The 22,038-nt window shown below is 39.9% G+C and overlaps 2 protein-coding genes across 4 annotated transcripts in view; both read right to left on the bottom strand.

Moving 5' to 3' along the window:
- The window catches only part of ccdc83 (coiled-coil domain containing 83), a 113,089-nt gene that overhangs the window by 81,665 nt on the left and 9,386 nt on the right, over nt 1-22,038 (bottom strand). For both annotated transcript variants that reach the window (XM_059964541.1, XM_059964540.1), the window contains exon 2: nt 9,180-9,281. In XM_059964541.1, the coding sequence (XP_059820524.1) occupies nt 9,180-9,259 (80 nt within the window). In that variant the 5' untranslated portion in view covers nt 9,260-9,281. The remainder of the gene's footprint in view (nt 1-9,179; nt 9,282-22,038) is intronic.
- Nucleotides 10,410-14,527, bottom strand: LOC132391399 (uncharacterized). 2 transcript variants are annotated; one of them, XM_059964529.1, is made up of 3 exons: nt 14,392-14,526; nt 13,635-14,113; nt 10,435-13,580 (listed from the first exon to the last, which is right to left on the bottom strand). In XM_059964529.1, exons 2-3 carry the CDS (start codon nt 13,944-13,946, stop codon nt 10,653-10,655), a joined length of 3,240 nt encoding a protein of 1,079 aa, XP_059820512.1. In that variant the 5' UTR covers nt 13,947-14,113; nt 14,392-14,526; the 3' UTR covers nt 10,435-10,652. The 2 variants fall into 2 exon arrangements, with proteins under 2 accessions (XP_059820511.1, XP_059820512.1); XM_059964528.1 differs by having other exon boundaries at nt 10,410-14,113; nt 14,392-14,527.

Raw genomic sequence — 22,038 nt, 5'->3', positions numbered from 1 at the left:
AGCCGTTGCTAGACAGACTAGACTAAATTCTGCACAAATCACTGCCACATTGTCATGTGACTCCATATTCCAAAGCACTGGAATCAGATTTCTTTGCAGACTTCTCAATGTACTATGCATTTCATTTGTGAATACATAATCAAAATTTCTGTAGCTGAAGCACTGCATAGCATTGTCTTCCACGGCTGGCAATGGAGCTATTCCCTGACCTCTATCTTGAATGTTGTTGTTGTTTTGTATGGCAGGTGTTTTTCTCTTCACACTTCTAATTGGTTTTTGTCAAGATGATGAAGTGTGGTCTGGTAGGGGCAGATGTGAGTGTCCATTTAGGAGCCGGGGTTTGGATCAATCTTCATTTAGCATCTTGTCCACAGCCATTCCAACATAGGTGGCCTTGAGATGACATTGCCGGATGGAGTCCTTGAAGCATGCAAACCTCCATAAGATGTTGATGTGTTGGTCCTCCAATAAATCTCTGCCACTTACGCTCTGTTTCACCATATGCAGATCCCACTTCTCTATTATGCACAAAATTATGTATAAAAGTCAGTATGCAGAATGATATTTATGAACGAGAAACCGTGGAACTGTTATGGTCCAGTCTGTGAAGTCCATGTTCTGGCTCATGGTTCGGTCTGTGCACTCCAGACTCCGGGTCTTCCGGTGTACCCTTGTCTCATTCATAGGCACCTGATTCCCGTCTTGGGGCCAGGAATATAAGTGGATCTGGCTTCAAGGGTGGTTCCTGGTTTGTCTTGTCAGTATCCTGTCCTTGTTTCTGTGGGGTTTGTCTTGTCAGTATCCTGTCCTCACCTCTGTGTGGGTTTGTTCCATCAGTATCCTGTCCTCGCCTCTGTGGTGTAAGTCAGGCTGTTCTTGCTGTTACCCTACAGTGGGATCTGTCCTTCCTGGTCCTTGCCTCTGATGGGTAAGTCAGGCTGTCACTGCCGTTACCCTGAGGCTGGACTGTTCCCTTCCTTCCCTCCAGAGCCTTGCCCTGCAACCTGTGCCTGGGGTCTTGCCTCATCTTGCCTCTGCCTGGAGCCTCGCCCTGTTTGGAACTGTCTGTCCATGTCATGAATTCGCTAGGTAGGTCTGGCCATTTTGCTGCTACCTAGCATTGGGAATTGCCTCTCCATGTCCAAACCTTCACTAGGTAGGTCCAGCCATTTTGCCGTAACCTAGCGTTGGGAACTGTCTCGTTGTGTTCAGCATTCTGTGTAATGAGTCCCGGCCCTACATCCTGTATCCAAGGAGGGGTCCTGGCTCTCTGTTCTGTGTAATGAGTTCTGGCTCTACGTCCTGTACCCAAGGAGGCTCTGCATTCTCATCTTGTCGATGTGCCTTGCCCAGTCCAGGAGTACCTTGCCCAGCCCGGTGCTGGGATTCCGTCGTCCTGAGCTGGGGTTCCCTTGTCCTGTCCAGGAGTATCACATCCAGTCCTGTGCCTCTCCTTGTCTTGTCCTCGCCTGGTTCTGGAGTCCGAGCCCGAGTCAAGACCCAGGTTTTGGGTTCTTGTCCAGTTTCTAGCTCTGAGTCCAAGCCCAGGCTCCTAGTTCCCAGTACCACGTCCTGATTCCGCTATCCTTGTCAAGTCCTAGCCCAGGCCTGGAATCTTTGTCTTGTCCGGGGCCTGTGTCATGTCCAGCATCCTTTCTTCCTCACTTTCCTTGCTTCCTTCTTATGCCTAGTCCTGTTCCTGGTTGTTCAGTGTCTGTGTCTTGCTTTTGGGTCCACTCCCACCACCCACATTATGACAGGAACATTTTGCTTTAATTATCACAGGTTTTGTCTCTGCTGAACAAATCATAGTGCATGGTATCTGAAATAAATAAAGATCAAAGGACAATTTTCTGATAGGAAGGGGAAGTAGGAGATGGATCTGGACTGTGTCATCGCTTTAAAACCAAAAGGTAACAATGGTGAGGGAAATGTGCCAGTTTTGACCTTAGCAGCAAGCTTCCCAACTTAACATTCTTTTAATGTATATGATGTAAAGGCTCCCTCATTCCAGTATGGCTCCTACTGTCTCAGTGTTGTGTCACCTTGTAAGAGCAAATTATGTCAGTGACCATCTTGCAACTTGTTTCAATGATAATGGCTTCATAACTGAATAAATAACAGCAAGTGCAATCTGCGTGTGATGACATAGAGATGACAGAAATTGTTGATTGGTGAACTTTGTGGGTTTATTGTAAATTGAAAAGTGACTGTAATTAAAATTACAAATGGTAGAATAGGGCATTTGCAGATCTATTTACTGACTTCCAGCTCTGCATCTAGTTCTAGGCACAGTGACCACCAGGGTTATTTGGTCCTCAGACCAAAAGTGGACACAGTATGTTTAATTTTTTTTTGTATTATGTATATTACGAATATTTAGAATGAAAACTGAAAAAATCATTCTTTCGATCTTATGTATTAATTGAAAGGCATAATGAAATACTGTACAAAGAAAATCTTTCACATTTCATAAACATTTTCTCAAATGTCTTTAATAAATATCCATTGTCTATAAATGCTATCCAGATTAATTTCACATCCAGATGAAGGACATGTTTTAATCCTCGTTAGATCATCCAGATGTTCCACTTCTGGTCTGTTTCTGGATTTACATTTAATTAAATTCATTAAACTAAATTCACATTCACAGTCAGCACGAGAAACTTGAAATGTTCCAACAATGTTAACAAGAATTAAGAGTTCTTCAACTTTTCTAAGCAAGTAGTTCAACACATCAGTGAACATCTTAATTGAAACAATCTTAACTTTCTCAGAAATTAGAAATTTGAAATCACAGTATTGCTGTCATATTTCTTAACAGTAGGTGCATATTTTTTGTCCATCGTACAATATTCACTTTTTCAAATTCAAAATTAGTTGTGTTAGCAATTGTAACAGGAACAAAAGCTTGCCATTCTCTGCACTCATCATCAGGAAATCTATTACCCAAGTGATTACACACATGTTGAATGAATACCATTAATCTCTCCAAGCATAACATATGTCCTGTCTGACATAAACATCGCCATCTTTTGAATATCAAAATTTTTGATTTTTTAAAAAAAAGTTTTATCACTATTGTCAATGCAGTATCATGCAGCAAATTTCAAAATATCCACAAACACAATTGTATAGGAAATTTCATTTTCTGGTCCAAACAAATTTTTCTGTACAGATATGTTTGTATTTCCATCTACAATTAATGTATAGAAAGCAGATTTCTGTAATCTTCCATTATCTGTTTCTGAAGCACAAAGCCGATGTATTCAACGAAGTCCATGGTTCTTGCTGCATAACTATGGCAATTTTGCATATTTTACCACATGCATGATTTTCTTGTAAGAAATGCACAGAAGCATTAATTTTAATTGTTAAGTTAATGTTATTTGTAAAGGGGGGTTTCTTCTTTTTTCTTTGTTACTGTGTATATAATCAAAAGGGCTTCTTTGTTTTGTTAAAAGCAGGAATGCTCCTTTGTTGCAAGAGAGTGATGGAAGCTTGTTTGGGTTAAAATTTACTGATAACGAGAATTGTATTCCTTTGTAAACCAAATGGGGATTAATGTTCTTTCTTCTGAGTCTGTAAGCTTTTGTTGATGGGCTTTTGGGCGGATCGGCGCGAGGGGGTGAGAGAAAGAGGACGCAATGCTGTAAACTGGATGAGGAACGGACCCAAAGCGGGGGTCCGAGGCCAGGAGGTACTCTGAGGAAAGGAGATGAAGCTAGATGTGCTTGGTTGACCACTTCGGATGGTCCTAAGCTGTGAGTTGAGGAGTTCGGAAGGGATCGAATGTTGGCCAGAAGACTTCAGTAATTGAGCTCCAGTGGTTGTGCACGAAGTGGTTTGGACTTTGATAAGTTTGGCGCCTTTTCTTTAATTTTTTTCTTCATATATACTGTATCATTATTAATCACTTAGTTATAGTAACCTTTATAAATTGTACTCATTTAATCGCATATGGTGTACTGTCTGTTTTTGGGCGAGGCGGGGACATCACACAGCATCCACACCAGCGGATTACCCAGTTTGGCGGGGTCGAAGGCTGCTCCCCGTAGACGAGAACGAGCTGAGCGAGCCTGAGGCGACCCAGGGGGTTACATATTGATTACCACTTTGACCATATTAGAGTTAGACTTCTTTTGTGCAACTGCTTCACTCTTGCTTCACGCTCTTTTGGAGTTTCAGTTAATATGCACAGAATTCCACATATCTTCTGGTTGCATAATTTGGCAACTGCAGCTGTATAAATTCTCTGGTTAAGATGCAGTTTTAAGTAATCTAACTTCAATTCTTCCCATCTTTTTCCACGACTGAACTCAGCCCCAACTTTCACTTCTGCACAAGAAGTGCAAACAATATTACATCTTGAACTGTAAAAAATACCTCACATTTTTATTTTTTGTTTTTGATTCAAAAGACTGTCGTTTAGTATCTATGAGTTGTAAAATCAATTCTACCTTAAATTTTATACAAGCTTTGTTCTTCAAAGCATTTAACTCTTCTGCTTTTCTTTGCAACATCCTTAGGATACTAATAATAATTATTTCAGAAAACAAAAATAATTATTATTATTTGAGAATTCAAAATAATTATTATTTGAAAAATGTAACAAGTCAAAAAAATATAATTTTAATAAAGTAACCACAAGCATGCAAACAATTCTATAGAAATTAACTTTTACTGTTTTTTGTTCCAACAATTTTTTAATTTAAAAATTCTTATTAGATTATGATTTTTTGAAAGATTACTTACCAAAAAAGTCAGGGTATAGATTTTTAAAAATCAAACAAACACAAACCACAACTCACAAGTAAATTATGTTAGGCAGACAAAACAACAGACAGGAACAATGGCAAAAATTGAATGTTTTGCGCAGATGGCAGTTTATTAAGAATGAGCTACTGACTTCCATGCTGTGTTTATTGTTACAATTTGTAACTGTTGTATCTTGAAACACTGACAAAAGTACATTAAACCTCTAAAATATTTTGAAGTAAAAGTTGTGGTACATATATTATTTAGAGAATGTATGGATTATATTCACTAACACTGAATTAATTGCAAGGGTATTTCACAATTATATTAGCATAATTTCAAAATTATATTAACATTATATAAAAGAAAATTCCAACTGAACAGCAATAAAAGCTATGTACGTGGGAGCTGTTTAGTTACTGTGTGGATGCACACCTATGCAGCTTAGAGGGAACAGAGCTAGATATAGAATCCAAATTCCTTAGAGGTCCATATATCATAATCACCTGAGGAATGACAGCAAACTGTACTCTCTCCATGATGCATCTCTTCTTTAACAGAGGTAACTAATTGCTACAGAGTTGATTTCAGAACCATAGTTAGCTTTGAACAATATGAATTATTGAACTATTTACAAGAGAGCTAAAAATTCTAGTTGTGATCAGCTGCGAAAAGTGGGTAAGAGAAGTTAAATAAGTCATTACCATGCAGATTTCTAAATTTCACCCATTGTCCATGAAATTGCTACAGGAAAATAGTCTTATAGTGCCAAGAGAAGGACATCTTTATCACCCAGAAAGATTAGGGAACGTTCCTTCTGTTTACTCGCCAGGCAATTTATGCACTTCCACTGGTTCTATGGGTTTTCATAAACTGTATGGGCAATGCATCCATCAAACGTGCCAAGTATGTAACCATAATGAAGGTCACACTGATCTGTACCAAATTCCCCAGGAGCATTTCAGAAGCGTCCATACAAAGTTCACCTTACACCTCTTATGTTCAGAGATGTCATAAACTGACAAACTATTATTTTTCAAGACAAGAGCAGCATATTTGGAAATTCTTTCATTTTTCCACAGTGCATCCAAGTTCCAATCTAGCACAACTTAGATGAAAAGATACTTTTCTTCGTGGTGATGGATCCAAAAACTAGAATAATATTCCCAAACACACTGTGTATCTTCAGTTCAAACTACAATGCAATGGTTTAATGCAGTGGCTCATCACCATGCTGCTTCTGTTCTGTTAACCAGAAGACTTCCAAATTTTATCTATGCAGTGACACTTTAAATTGAGCAGAGTTGCACCATGGGTTATTATAAATAATTGTACATTATGCCTATAACCATATAACAATTACAGCATGGAAACAGGCCATCTCGGCCCTTCTGAACGCTCACTCTCACCTAGTCCCACTAACATGCACTCAGCCCATAACCCTCCATTCCTTTCCTGTCCATATAACTATCCAATTTTACTTTAAATGACAATATCGAACCTGCCTCTACCACTTCTACTGGAAGCTCGTTCCACACAGCTACCACTCTCTGAGTAAAGAAATTCCCCCTCGTGTTACCCCTAAACTTTTGCCCCCTAACTCTCAACTCATGTCCTCTTGTTTGAAACTCTCATACTCTCAATGGAAAAAGCCTATCCACGTCAATTCTATCTATCCCCCTCATAATTTTAAATAACTCTATCAGTCTCCCCTCAACCTTCTACGTTCCAAAGAATAAAGACCTAACTTGTTCAACCTTTCCCTGTAACTTAGGTGCTGAAACCCAGGTAACATTCCAATAAATCTTCTTTGCACTCTCCCGATTTTGTTGATATCTTTCCTATAATTCAGTGACCAGAACTGTACACAATACTCCAAATTCGGCCTCACCATTGCCTTGTACAATTTTAACATTACATCCCAACTCCTACACTCAATGCTCTGATTTATAAAGGCCAGCATACCAAAAGCTTTCTTTACCACCCTATCCACATGAAATTCCACCTTCAGAGGACTATGCACCATTGTTCCTAGATCACTCTGTTCTACTGCATTCTTCAATGCCCTACCATTTACCATGTATGTCTTATTTTGATTATTCCTACCAAAATGTAGCACCTCACACTTATCAGCATTAAACTCCATCTGCCATCTTTCAGCCCACTCTTCTAACTGGCCTAAATCTCTCTACAAGCTTTGAAAACCTACTTCATTATCCACAACGCCACATATCTCAGTATCATCTGCATACTTACTAATCTGATTTACCTCCCCATCATCCAGATCATTAATGTATATGACAAACAACATTGGACCCAGTACAGATCCATAGAACACTACAACACAGTACATGCCCTTCAGCCCTCCATGTTGTGCTGACCCATATAATCCTTAAAAAAAAGTACTAAACCCACACTACCCCATAACCCTCCATTTTTCTTTCATCCATGTGCCTGCCCAAGAAGCTCTTAAATACCCCTAATGTTTTAGCCTCCACCACCATCCCTGGCAAGTCATTCCAGGCACTCACAACCCTCTGTGTAAAAAAACTTACCTCGATGTCTCCCCTAAACTTCCCTCCCTTAATTTTGTACATATGCCCTCTGGTGTTTGCTACTGGTGCCCTAGGTAACAGGTACTGACTATCCATCCTATCTATGCCTCTCAAAATCTTGTAGACCTCTATCAAGTCCCTCTCATTCTTCTACGCTCCTAAGAGAAAAGTCCCAGCTCTGCTCCCTGAGGCACACCATTAGTCACCGGCCTTCAAATTTGACAAACAGTTATCCACCACTACTCTCTGGCATCTCCCATCCAGACACTGCTGAATCCATTTTACCACTTCAATATTAATACCTGACGATTGAACTTTCCTAACTAACCTTCTGTGTGGAACCTTGTCAAAGGCCTTACTGAAATCCATATAGACAACATCCACTGCTTTACCCTCATCAACTTTCCTAGTAACCTCTTCAAAGAATTCAATTAAGATTTGTCAAACATGACCTTCCACGCACAAATCCACGTTGACTGTTCCTAATCGAACCCTGTCTATCCGGATAATTATATATACCATCTCTAAGAAAACATTCAATTAATTTACCCACCACTGATGTCAAACTTACTGGCCTATAATTGCTAGGTTTACTCTTAGAACCCTTTTAAAACAATGGAACAACACAAGCAATACACCAATCCTCCGGCACCATCCCCGTTTCTAATGACATTTGAAGTATTTCTGTCAGAGCCCCTGCTATTTCTACACTAACTTCCCTCAAGGTCTTAGGGAATACCCTGTCAGGACGCAGAGATTTATCCACTTTTATATTCCTTAAAAGCGCCAGTACTTCCTCCTCTTTAATCAGCATAATTTCCATAACTTCCCTACTTGTTTCCCTTACCTTACTCAATTCAATATCCTTCTCCTTAGTGAATACCGAAGAAAAGAAATTGTTCAAAATCACCCCCATCTCTTTCGGCTCCACACATAGCTGTCCACTCTGATTCTCTAAGGGACCTATTTTATCCCTCGCTATCCTTTTGCTATTAATATAACTATAGAAACCCTTTGGATTTATTTTCACCTTACTTGCCAACGCAACCTTGTATCTTCTTTTAGCTTTTCTAATTTATTTCTTAAGATTCTTTTTACATTCTTCATATTCCTCGAGCACCTCATTTATCCCATGCTGCCTATATTTATTGTAGATCTCTCTCTTTTTCCAAACCAAGTTTCCAATATCGCTTGGAAACCATGGCTCTCTCAAACTTTTAACCTTTCTTTTCTACCTAACAGGAACATAAAGATTCTGTACCTTCAAAATTTCACCTTTAAATGACCCCCATTTCTCTATTACTATCTTCCCATAAAACAAATTGTCCCAATCCATCCCTTCTAAATCCTTTTGCATCTCCTCAAAGTTAGCCTTTCTCTAATCAAAAATCTCAACCCTGGGTCCAGTCCTATCCTTCTCCGTAATTATATTGAAACTAATGGCATTGTGATCACTGGACACTAAGTGCTCCCCAACACATTCCTCCATCACCTGACCTATCTCATTCCCTTAACAGGAGATCCAACACTGCCCTTTCTCTAGTTGGTACCTCTGTGTATTGCTGCAAAAAAGCTATCCTGCACACATTTTACACACTCCAAACCATCTAAAGCCTACTAAAGTCTCAAGGTGAAAAACCTAGAAGTGAAAACTAATTTGTACAGTTCAGTTGCTATTGCTATTTCTAACATTTTCATTTGACAAATAGATTTTCTGATCTACACAATATATTCAGCATGACAGAATATGTTAGAATAGACCAACCAAATTTAGTGCATGGTAAGAACAAAAACGGAAATATGAAGGGTATATGTCCAACAAAGGCTGTCTCAAATTGAGTTGTGAGCAACTTGATGCATACATACCGAAATCCCAGAAAAGCTTCTGCCAAGTTCATTTTATCTTCATTACTTCCTCTTTTGCCTTTCTTTTTTTTCTTTGCCATTTTCAGTTCAAGATGATTAGAGCTGCAAAACATTTTCAAAGTAATAATGTTGATTGAGGAATAACTTTGACAAGTCATATGTGGCATGAGCTTGTGTCATTCAAAAGGCTGATGCATGAACAGTCAACTACAATGGCCAGAATCATTAGTAATTGTTAACCATTCGAGTGACTAGAAATATTTATCGAAATGATCGGTTTCCCCAACAGAAAACTGACTGCAATGCAAAAAGAAACAGAAATATGAAAAGGGTACCTAATACAAAACTTGTACATTGCATCTCTTAACTACTTTTATTCACACCACCATACAAATGCAAAACTTTTCTTCTACAATCATTGGATTTCAACATCCAGTCATAGTAGCACACTTACTTCCATCTCCTTCTGTTGCTACTGTAACACTGTATCTTTTACTCTTCTCACCACAACTTTGAATGCTGAGCATATTATTCAAACTTGGCATTCAATGTCTTGAATATGCTCATTAAGTTAAAGATTGCATGTCAGATTGACCAAAATATGAAGGAGCAGAAGGAGAATAAAAGAATCATTTACAAAATACTCCTTTGGAATGTTATAGCAAAAAAAAGTGATGAATTATTAAGAAATAATTCAGGGTCGATCGAATAAGCCTGCTTATCTTTCTTGTTGAATAATTGTTGTCACGTTCTCCTTCGGGTGTAACGAAACGCCGAATTTAACGTCCGGATAAACCACAGTTAATAAGAACCAGATCGCAGTAAGATTAACCATTTACTGTTCACTCTTCACATTAACATATGGTGAAAACTGTTGATAAAACAATACAAGATTGATACAGTATTTGTTCCTTCCTTAATATCACATTTCAAGTGTAAATACTTGCAAAGGTGACTATAACTACATTACACTAAGGTGCAGTATACAGGGAGAGTTTACCTGCTCCATTGACTACTTTAAATACACTTCCATGCAAACTATCCGCGACTCTTTAACTAACGAAAGCATAAACATTATCTACCGACGTTACCTCTAACAGGATCACTATTAACATCTTAGTTCAATATATCGATTATCTATTAACTTACAGCGTTGCTCTCACTGTGATTTCTCATGCCTGCAAAACTGCTTGTGCTCAGGTGAGCCTCGTGGAAAGCCCCCACCCTCGCGCTAATTTCAAACCGGTGTTTTCCCACAAGACGCGGCGAAACTGGATGTGACGTCATCGCATGCCGATATATTTTACATGCAATGAATATACTTTAAACACTTCTAATTCTAACTAGAAAATACTATTGAATGAATTACTAAGCGAAAATATTATAAACTAAATAACTGTCGTAAAGACAGCACACTCCCCGCTTGACCTTCGTAAGGTCACAATGAGCAGAGTACAAAACTTAGTCTCTTAATCAGTCATTGGGTAGAAGTAGAATAACTTCTGTAACTGGCCCTTGGTAAATTTTCACATCGCCTTGGTCGGTAGTCTTCAATTCGATCTTCCTGACATGTCCATCCTCGCTAGGGAATGTAGCAGTGATTCTGGCCGTTGGCCAGCTGTTGCGAGCGACTTGCTTGTCCCTGAGCAGGACTAAGTCTCCAACTTGAAGATTCCTTCGGGGTTCTGTCCACTTTTGTCTCTGTTGCAACAAAGGTAGATATTTTTGTCTCCAGCGGGACCAGAACTGATTTGCCAGAGCCTGGACTTGTCTCCATTGCTTTGTGTACAAATCCTTGTCTGAGAAGTCTCCTGGTGGAGGAGGTGCTCCTGCCTTCTGCGTAAGGAGCGTTGATGGCGAAAGTATAAAGGGGTTTTCTGGGTCAGAAGACACAGGTAGGAATGATTGTGCGTTTATAATGGCTGTGACCTCTGCCATTAGGGTGCACAGTACCTCGTGGGCCAATCGGGTGCGTTGCTGTATCTCAGGTTTCCTTTTCCAGGTTTTCCGTAAGGACGTGAACCGTTTGACTGCCTGCTCTTTGTTATCTGGTGAGCGCTGGCGTGGTTCTCTGATTGGCAATGGGGCAACCCCATTATTTGCTTCATCTCTGAAGACCTTGGTGTCTTTGGTTTTTAAAGAAATGGTATCTTGAGCTGATTGTGCAAGTTTGTTGTCATACTTCGTTAGAGCGAAGACTGACTGGCCCAGCGACTCGTCGCTTGCCTCGCGCTTGTTAACGCCTTGTTGTGCTTCCTTGATGCACGGGACACTCGGGCAGGGTCGAAAGATTGAATGGCGGCCACTCTCTAGCACATTGGTCTTGAGTGTGTTAACCATCGGTTTGTGTACGTCACCGAGACACACCTCTCCTATCACCACCCAGCCCAGATCCAGACGTTGCGCGAAGGGGGCGTTGAGTGGTCCATTGATCTGCTGCCTAACCTTGTGTACCTGGATAACATCTCTTCCTAATAGCAGGAGTATTTCCGCTTTCGGATCCAGTTCTGGGATGTGTTTGGCGATGTGGTGGAGATGCGGCTGGTGTAGCACCGCACTTGGTGTCGGGATCCCAGCGCGGTTATTCATGATTTCATTGCACTCTAAGAGCGGAGGGAGACAGATGACGACTTTACCATCCAGGGACTCGATCTGGATGCCTTCTGCCTTCCTTCCTTGGGTTTTCATGTTGCCTGAGCAAGTTTTGAGGTAGTATGGGAACCGCTCACTCTCAATGTTGAACAATTTAAAGAACTCTGGACTGACTAGTGAACGATTGCTCTGATCGTCCAGAATCACATAGGCTTTGATGGCCTTGTCTTTGGCTCCTTTAGGGTACACCTTAGTGAGGCAGATCTTGGAACAAGAACGACTTGACTGAGCTTGACCGCAAACTTCTGTACAGTTCGTGCTGACAGCTATTGACCTAGAGTGAGCCTCTCCCTCCCCGCCGTCCTGTTGTGGGGGTGAAGGAGCGCTCTCGGTTTGTGGTGACAGGTCGGGATGCATGGCCTCGACGTGATCTGGGCTGCCACATTCCGGACACTTCACGGCGATCGTACACTCTCTGGCGAGGTGAGAGGTTGAGGAACAGCATCTAAAACATATTCTTTTCTCCTTGAGAAGAGCCGTCCTCTCTTCAAGGGGTTTTTCCCTAAACATTCTGCATGCTTTCAGGGGGTGAGGTTTGTTATGCAATGGACAATACTTGCCAGGGTCGTTGTTAGTCGTAAGGGCTTCGGTCTTGAGCACTGACACGGGTTTATCAATGTTGAAAACATTCGAAACGGATCTGCCTGGCTTGGTGTAAATCGAACTGCTTCCTGGACCTACAAGGCTAGGGTCGTTTCGCCTCTTCGCCTCCTTGCACACAAACCTAGTGAGGAGCTCAAAGGGAGGAAATCGACCATCGTGGTCTTCCTTGTACTCTGAGGCAACAGTCAGCCACTTGTCCTGCAGCCCAAATGGAAGTTTGTCCACAATTGGTCTAATCCCGGATGGAGTATCTAGGAATACTAGACCAGCTGAATAGCCATCTTCTTTGGCGCCTTGGATCTCCATGAGTAAATCTCCGAATTCTCTTAACTTAAAGTGATCTTTGGCTGACACCTTAGGAAAGTTTTCCAGACGTCGATATAGCGCCCTTTCAATAATGTCGGGGGACCCATATCTCTCCCAAAGTCTCTCCCACGCTTCGCTTAAGGCTAGCTCAGGTTTGTTGATGTACACTGAACGCATGCGTCTCACCTGGTCGCGTGATTCTTTCCCCAGCCATTTCGCCATAAGGTCCAACCTTTGGGTTGCACTGAGCTGGACCCCGTCAATCACGTTGGTGAATGTGGAGAGCCAAGCACGGTAATTTTCGGGTTTATCGTCAAACTGGTACAGTCCCGAAGTGACGAGATCCCGTCGTGCTAAATACTGCAGCGTGGGATCGGCTGCAAGCGGCATGCGGGCTGGAGAAGTGCGTTGGCGCCCATATGACTGAGAACGCACGTTTCTCATGGAATTTGCCATCCTGGATTCAACCTCCGCGTCTCTTCGCATCGAACTTTGTAACTTTGGTGTCAAAGTATATCGGTTGTCAGCTCTTTCATTCTTGACTTCATCGCGGGGCCGCGAGGGTAAATTCTCTTCCTCGTAGCTGGGGAAGTTATCGAATAGGTATGGAGAGGGGAGACGAGCCTGCCTGTCTGCTTGATATTGTACATAGTCGCTCGTGCGTTCCAGTCTGGTCCTTTCCAAAGCAGAGCTTGTTTCGGTCAGATCACGCGACCCTTCAGCTTCTTCTATGTACTCTGCTTCCACCCTGGCAGCTTCTCCTTCTCCTTCTAGCTGCAGCACATGCAACTCTGTCGATATTTTTGTCATTTCCAACTGGGTTTCGGCTTCTCTGGCGGCCTTTTCTTTCTGGATTTCGGCTTCTCTGGCAGCCTCTTCTCTTTGTCTGGCGACCCTTTCGGCTTCTCTGGCGGCCCTTTCTTTCTGGATTTCGGCTTCTCTGGTGGCCAGTTTCATTTTCAAAACTGCTTCTTGTTTGGCGTAATGCAGTCGCACCTTGGCGGCTTCTGCCTTGGCTCTTGCCTGTGCGGACTTACTTGATGTCGTTCTACTGCCCTTGTCGCTGGGCGCCATCGACTTGATCCCGGATCGAGCTGACATTGCAGCACTTGGAACACCTGATAACGCCTGGGTGGGCTTACTTGATGTCGGTTTACTGCCCTTGTCGCTGGGCGGCGTCGACTTGATGCTGGATTGAGCTGACATTGCAGCACTTGAAACACCTGATAATGCCGCTTTTTCACTGTCACGTTCTCCTTCGGGTGTAACGAAACGCCGAATTTAACGTCCGGATAAACCACAGTTAATAAGAACCAGATCGCAGTAAGATTAACCATTTACTGTTCACTCTTCACATTAACATATGGTGAAAACTGTTGATAAAACAATACAAGATTGATACAGTATTTGTTCCTTCCTTAATATCACATTTCAAGTGTAAATACTTGCAAAGGTGACTATAACTACATTACACTAAGGTGCAGTATACAGGGAGAGTTTACCTGCTCCATTGACTACTTTAAATACACTTCCATGCAAACTATCCGCGACTCTTTAACTAACGAAAGCATAAACATTATCTACCGACGTTACCTCTAACAGGATCACTATTAACATCTTAGTTCAATATATCGATTATCTATTAACTTACAGCGTTGCTCTCACTGTGATTTCTCATGCCTGCAAAACTGCTTGTGCTCAGGTGAGCCTCGTGGAAAGCCCCCACCCTCGCGCTAATTTCAAACCGGTGTTTTCCCACAAGACGCGGCGAAACCGGATGTGACGTCATCGCATGCCGATATATTTTACATGCAATGAATATACTTTAAACACTTCTAATTCTAACTAGAAAATACTATTGAATGAATTACTAAGCGAAAATATTATAAACTAAATAACTGTCGTAAAGACAGCACAATTGTATTGTGCATCTAAAAATAATATTACATTAAACCTTTAACGGTAGTTTTGGAAGAGCACAGATTACCAAACCCAATAGGATACGATTAATACATCTTATTGGTGTCAACAATATATGCTCCTGAAAATGCAAACAATGTGGTGCTCAATGCACAACAATAGTAGTACCTTCAGTACACTTAATACACATAAGATTCTTGCAGCTTATTATTTTTTAATTCACCAAAAGAATTACTAGGTACAAGGGTAACATTGAGGTTTGGTCAACTGATTTAAATATCCTAGCTGAAGAATTTCCTCGTACAGCTAATCGGTCAATATCAGAGATCTTACTGCATGAAATTAAATATTTAACAAATTAATTTATTTAACAAATACTTCTTGAACAATGTTTCAATAATTGTAGTAAATCCCTGCTAACCAAAAGAAAAATGCTGCAATCAATCTCATTGTTTTGGACTCAAAATTTCTGAATTAAATCTACACCCTTATTAACTGAGTTTCTCAACAATACTTAGTTCAAGAAATTTGGAAAAAATGATTTAGTATGAGATTCTTTATTAGCTGGATTTATCTGACAGTTCAAACTTGTACTCAAATTTAGGCCCAATAATACAAGTACACTACTGATGCAAATCGAATAACAAAACATCATAATGAATACCAAAGTCCCACAGAAAACAATAAAAGCCATAGTCAGATTATTTACTTTTAGTAATACTGGATGACAAATTCAGGCTAAGACACTGGAAGAATTCAAATGCTCTTTTTCAAATACCGTTTGCATTTGACACTACATGCAAAGACTTCTGCTACCCACAAACAAAAGCAGGGCTCTTACTGCTTTAATTTTTGAACTAATTTGTCATACTTTTTTAATAGTTCAATGGAAAAAAAGTCATCAAAAATGCATTCTTCCAAGAGCAACAAGGCTGGAGCTGTAATGCATCAGAGTCATAAAAATGTGGAAAACATGCAACAGGTTATTTACCCAATTTATCTGCTTCAGTTTAAGAAAAATCCATGGACCAGCAGCTCAATCAAAGTTTCAAAAGGTCCAATTTAATGTCAGAGAAATGTATACAACATACATCCTGAAATGCTTTCTCTTCACAAACATTCACAAAAACAGAGAAGTGCCGCAAAGAATGAACGACAGATAAGCGTAAGATCCCCAAAATCCCTCCAGCAAACCCCCCTCCTGCGCGGAAGTGGCAGTGAGCAACAATCCCCACTCCCCTCACCGGCAAAAAAAAAACAAGCATCAGCAGCATCACCAAGCACTCAAACTTGAGCAAAGCAATAGCAAAGACACAGACTTGCAGTTACCCCAAAGGCTTTGCGTTACACCTGACATTCGACATCCCACAAGTTCTCTCTCTCTCCCTTATAAGGCAGAAAAAGGTGTCTCAATTTTCTCAGCGAGCGGGGAGACAACAAACAACTCACTGGTTTACAATATTAAAAAAGTTGAAATGTTATAAGTCTTTTGACTTTTTCAGACGTCTGTCCTCCTGTAGTCTTTGCCCACCAAATAGAACATTTGCTATGCCTCTTGAACCAGCTTAACAACATTTTTTCTCACATGTAAATTAGCTTTGAACATCTACTCCAAAGTTCCTTTATAATACCATCATTTATATCCTTCCATTTATTTTATATTCCCTTGCAAAGATGCAACTTCCCAAATATTTTGCCTCTTATGTTTTGTAATTTCAAATCATTAAACTAATTCAAAGGAAGACACTGGAGTCCAAAGTATGAGTCTAACTTTGTGGTTTACTTTAAGTGAGGTGCACCTGTATCACATGGTAGCATGATAATGTATACAATTCATGTATTTATACATATAGCTCATAATGAACTATTTAAATGAACAAAAATACATACACATGATTACTCAAATATTAAATACGCAACACTCCTCCCTGCCTAGCTATAAACTCCAACTCAATAGAGAATGCATCTCAACTATATTCAGAGTATACTATATAATTCAACTATAATACACAGGCAGCCACAACTTTGTAAAATTTAAATTACCCCATTCAGGCCTAAAGATTTAATCACTGTGGAAGATTTCCTATCATTGTGGGATAATGTCTTTCCTGACAAGAGAGATCACCCTACTTGGCAGGTGAGATTTGTGGCTGTGAAACAACCTCTAATGCCTCCTCATTAGTGGTTGTAAGAGTTGACTCTGAGACTGCAGGAAGTGGTTCTGACAACTCTGGACACCTTTCTTCTCCTTCTTCTAGTTTGTGCATCTTGATCTTCGGAAGTTGCATTTAGTTCACTGGAGTATTCTCTTATTAATTCTTCTATTGCTCCCTTCACAATCTGATCTCTCCTCTTGGTTTTCTCATCCACAGCATCATCTGACAAAATCCTCTGTTTTCGTATCTCCATTGACTCCTTTCTTTTTTGCCTTCCATTAATCCAGTTGGGCTTTGGTCTTTGCATCTACTTTTACCAGTGGCTTTTCTGTCTCCCAATTGAAGTTCATGCAATAACCTTAATGCACACAGAGTAGATTCTGGTTCCTTAAGCTTACAAAAGATGAATGCTTGCAACTTTCCTGAAACTCCTTGAACTCTCTTCCAGCTTAAAACAAAGCCATTTTTTGTAAGTAACTGCCTGATTACCACATCAGAAGCTTTCTCAGAAACACTGTCTACAAAAAGTGTTGTAGTCGGACCACTGTTTTTGTCATTTTCACAATTCCTCTGAGCAGCATGATTCTTCCTTAGTCCAATATATTTTCCAAACAGAGGCACAGAGGTTAGCACCAACACCTGTTTGACCTCTGTTGGGCAAAGGTTGATGGTGTTCAGCATGGAGACTGTTGAAGCATCATCCAGTACCTTTCATAATTCACTTTCAGTTGACTTTATTGTAGGGGATGTGGTATGCAAATTGTGGATGGATCTCTAATCAAGTTGTAGTTGTCTCAGCCAATCACATCACTGCAACTCTGGCCCTGCTATTCGTACCACATACAAGCTCAATGTGGCTTGTTGGTTGTCGTATTTGACTGTCACGAATCTCATTCCCACAGGAGAAATCTTTTCTCCAGTATAAGTTCTTAATTAGATATCTACTGGCTTTGGCTTAGTACCTTTGAAATACCATTCATACTAATTTTGTGGAATGATTGAAACAGCTGAACCGGTGCCCAATTCCTTTTTAATTAATTTGCCGTTCACTTCTGGTATAAGCCACAATGCTTGTCTGTTGTTAAGTTTTCACATTTTAAATCTCAAGGCCATACAGTCCTGTGTCACTCTCATTATCAGATTTTTCACAAACAGCATGCAGATTAGTGCTTTTTGAAAATGCAACTTTTTACCTTTTTCTCTTCTCTATGTAGTCCACTTATTTTTGTCTGCCCAACACACTCCTTAGTATGCGTCCTACTTTGTTGAATTTTATGCAAGTTTCACTCTTAAATCTGCATTGATCCCCTGCCACAACAGTAACAAAATTTGGTCAGCTAGGCCAGTTTCTATTTAGACCTTGCAATTTTATTCACACTGACTTTCACTCCTGACTGCAACTCAATTGCATCTGTCTGTGATTTCCAATGCTCTTCTAAGTATGAGTTGTGCTTCAGTGAGGAGCTGTTTTTAAATACTTTCTAATAAGATTCCGCAAAGTAAGCAAACTCTCAATGCGTCTTTTAGGCCATACTGAATTGACATTGCTCAATCTCTTCAATTCAGCCATGGAAGCTGAAATGGACTTCCTTTCTTTTTGATTCTGCTTATGAAACCTAAAGCATTTTGCAATCAACAATGGCTTCAGTTTCAAATGTTCCTCCATTACTTTGACAATATCAGCAAAACTCATTTCTGCTGATTTGGTTAGAGAGGTCAAACTTTGAAGCAAACTGTATGCCTTTAAACCCAATACGATCAGCAAAATTACAACTTGTTTCTCATTGGCTATTTTATTTATTTCAATGTTCAATTTGTTCAGTACATAAAATCCAGTTATCTGTTGTATTATCAAAAGCGTCCATCTTTCTGATATTGCCAGCCATTTCTGCTTTTTTTAAATGATTATTATCACCCTGTACTTAAGTATTTATGGGTTCATAATGATTAAGTTTTCTGCCATTTTTTAACTGGATTATCTAAGCACATGCTGCTCTGCTTTTTAAAAAATTCAGCTGTTCTTTATTTTGTCTGAGTTTGAATATCTTGCTCTGCTTCAGCAGGTTGGTAGCCAAATTGTATTCATTTAAAAAAAACAAACCAATGTTTTTAATGTTTTTTAATTGCAAAACATTAAACTAATTCAAAGGAAGACACCAAAGTCCAAAAGGGGCACCTAACTCTGTGTCTTAAGCAAGGCATGCCCATATCATGTGATAGCGTAATAACATATGTATAAATATGTGAACTGCATACAATTCATAATGAATTATTTAAATGCACAAGAATGCTTAATCGACCTATTTTATGTATATACACACACACATATAAGATTACTCAAATAATACTTAAATATTACAGTCATAGGTTCCAGTGACATCATCGTCCAGAATGGCAGCTTAAATCTATAGCTCCTGTGGAAAAATGTATATTTTGCCCTGTTATTCCATCTTTATAAGTTAATAAGATCTTTCGAAAATAACTGAATTGATAAGGGGGGGGCAAGAATGGGGAAAAAGAATGGAGGTTAAAAAAGCATCACTGCGGAGCCTATGGACGAGAGAGGTGCAGTGAGCAGCTCTCCTTCCCAAACGCGTGGAGGTGAGGCTGACGATGGGCCTCGTTCAGGCAAAGCGGCAAATGTGATCAAAATTCTGGAAGAGACACAGGAGTTCCAAAAAGATATAAAACAGCAACTAAATAATATCAAGTTAGAGCTCGCCAACGTCAATCAAAAAATAGCGGTGGCAGAAACAGGAATTGAGAAGGTCAAATGCAAAACGTGGAACAGATACTAAGTAAGATGATAAAAATATTAAATCAACAATAAAGTAAACTGATTGACCTGGAGGGAAGATCATGACGGAAAAATATCAGGATATACAATGTTCCTGAAGGAGCGGAGGGTTTGTCTATGACAGAGTTTGTACGTAAGTTGTTGTGGGACACGCTAGAGATTCCTTCGACTATGGAGCTTGAAATTGAGAGGGCACATTGTGCGTTCACCCTGCGGCCTACTGGAGACAGAGAAGATAAGCCACGTTCAATAGTAATTAGATTCCTTCTATCCAATACCAAGGCGGAGATTCTACAAAGGGCCTGGGGTAAGAAGAGGGTGTCTTGGGATGGTAAATTAATATATTTCAATCAAGATTACCCCCCCCCCCCCCCCGGCGGACCTGCAGAGACGTAAAGAATACTCTGAAGTAAAGCGAATATTAAAGCAAGGGAAGATTAGATTTCAAACCCCGTACCCTGCTAAACTTCGAGTGTTTTATGAAGATGGGATCCAACTATATCAGACAGTGGAAGAGGCGACTACAGACATGAAGGCCAGAGGGCTGCCCGTCAGCAGGATCAAACCGAGGGAAAGTCTGGCTGAGCAGCTATCCTGCTCTGCTTGGGAAATAGTGAGAAAATCGAGAAAGCAGGGGGCGAGAGAAATATATCAGGAAGAGACTGGGAGTTTTCCGAAGACAGCCCTCACCTCCTCCAGAAGAGCCATAAGGTTTGGCTAACTTTAAAAGTGTTGAGAAGCTAAACGGAAGCAAAAATAGACAGTGATATAACTATCTCGATAAATACTTATTACAATGTGGATTTTTTTTTATTACTCAATTATTCATTCATTCACTCTTTTTTCCCCACCTAAATGAGAATATATATATATATATATATATATATATATATAAGGAATACAAAGGGAAATCTTTTTTGTGTAATGGATATAGATTTGTTCACTTACTTTTATGGGTACTGCAACAGGGGCCCTCAACTGACAGGTAGGAAGGGCTATCCCCCACAGCCAGATATTTCCTCTAGCTCAACCCAGGGTCATCTGCTGGACACCTCAGCCTTGGAATCACACCATGTTGTCTTTTTTTAATTATTTGCGTTTCTTGGTTCTTAATTGTTTCGGGAGTAGATTGATTAAGTTTTATTCTGCTAATTTCAATGATATATTGACAGATAAATACACATGGCTAAGGACAGAGTAAAATTCATTTCTTTTAATGTCAATGGGCTATTAAATTCAATCAAATGTAGTAGAATTCTATCCAAAATGAAAAAAAGAACAAGCCCATATAGTATATTTAAAAGAAACTCACTTAAGTGATAATGAACATGGAAAACTAAAGAGAATATGCTTCACTAATTTGTTTCTCTCCACATACAAATCAGGACATAGGAGTGGAGTTGCTCTTCTTATCTCAAGCAAGCTAAATTTTGAAAAAGTATTTGAAATGGGAGATAAGGAGGGCAGATATATTCTGTTAAAGAGGAATATTGACAGAAATTCAGTTACTCTATTGAATATATACGCACCCCCAGAAGTGATATTAGTTTCTTTCAGAAAATTACTAATATTATGGTAACGGAAACAGAAAGTCTCCTGATATGTGGGGGAGACTTAAGTTTACAATTACAACTAAAGTTAGACTCTTCCAACAGAAAAACCTGTGAAACAAAATCCTTACATAAGAAAGTTAATACACTTTTTGAGGATGTTGGTCTACATAGAACAGAAAACATAGAACAATACAGCACAGTACAGGCCCTTCAACCCACAATGTTGTGCCGACCCTTAAACCCTGCCTCCCAGATAACCCTCCACCTTAAATTCCTCCATATACCTTTCTAGTAGTCTCTTAAATTTCACTAGTGTATCTGCCTCCACCACTGACTCAGGCAGTACATTCCATGCACCAACCACTCTCTGAGTAAAAAACCTTCTTCTAATATCCCCCTTGAACTTCTCACCCCTTACCTTAAAGCCATGTCCTCTTGTATTGAGCAGTGGTGCCCTGGGGAAGAGGCGCTGGCTGTCCAATTGATATATGGAGGGACCTTTTCCCCGACATAAGGGATTATACTCATTATTCTGCTCCCCATTCTGTATACACAAGAATAGACTATCTCATAACATTTGGAAAAGACAAAGACAAAACAAACACCTGCGGAATTGGAACAATAGATGTAAGTGACCACACACTTATATATTTACCTGTTGATTTTGACCTACAACCAAAGAATACTACTTGGAAACTAAATTCAAGTCTACTCAATGATCCCTACTTTAAGGAACAAATTAAAAAAGACATCGGTCTTTACTTAGAATTCAATGATAATGGAGAGGTTTCACCTCCCATTCTATGGGATACTCTCAACGCTGTTTTAAGAGGGAAAATTATAGTGATATCATATAAGAAAAAGTTAAGGAA

Source organism: Hypanus sabinus, chromosome 3 (assembly GCF_030144855.1).
Source record: "Hypanus sabinus isolate sHypSab1 chromosome 3, sHypSab1.hap1, whole genome shotgun sequence".
Taxonomy (NCBI): domain Eukaryota; kingdom Metazoa; phylum Chordata; class Chondrichthyes; order Myliobatiformes; family Dasyatidae; genus Hypanus; species Hypanus sabinus.
This window is presented reverse-complemented; position numbering and strand designations above follow the sequence as displayed.

What these genes read in the sequence shown, in the direction of transcription:
- LOC132391399 (XM_059964528.1), bottom strand. Translation starts at nt 13,946, where the DNA reads ATGTCAGCTCAATCCAGCATCAAGTCGACGCCGCCCAGCGACAAGGGC.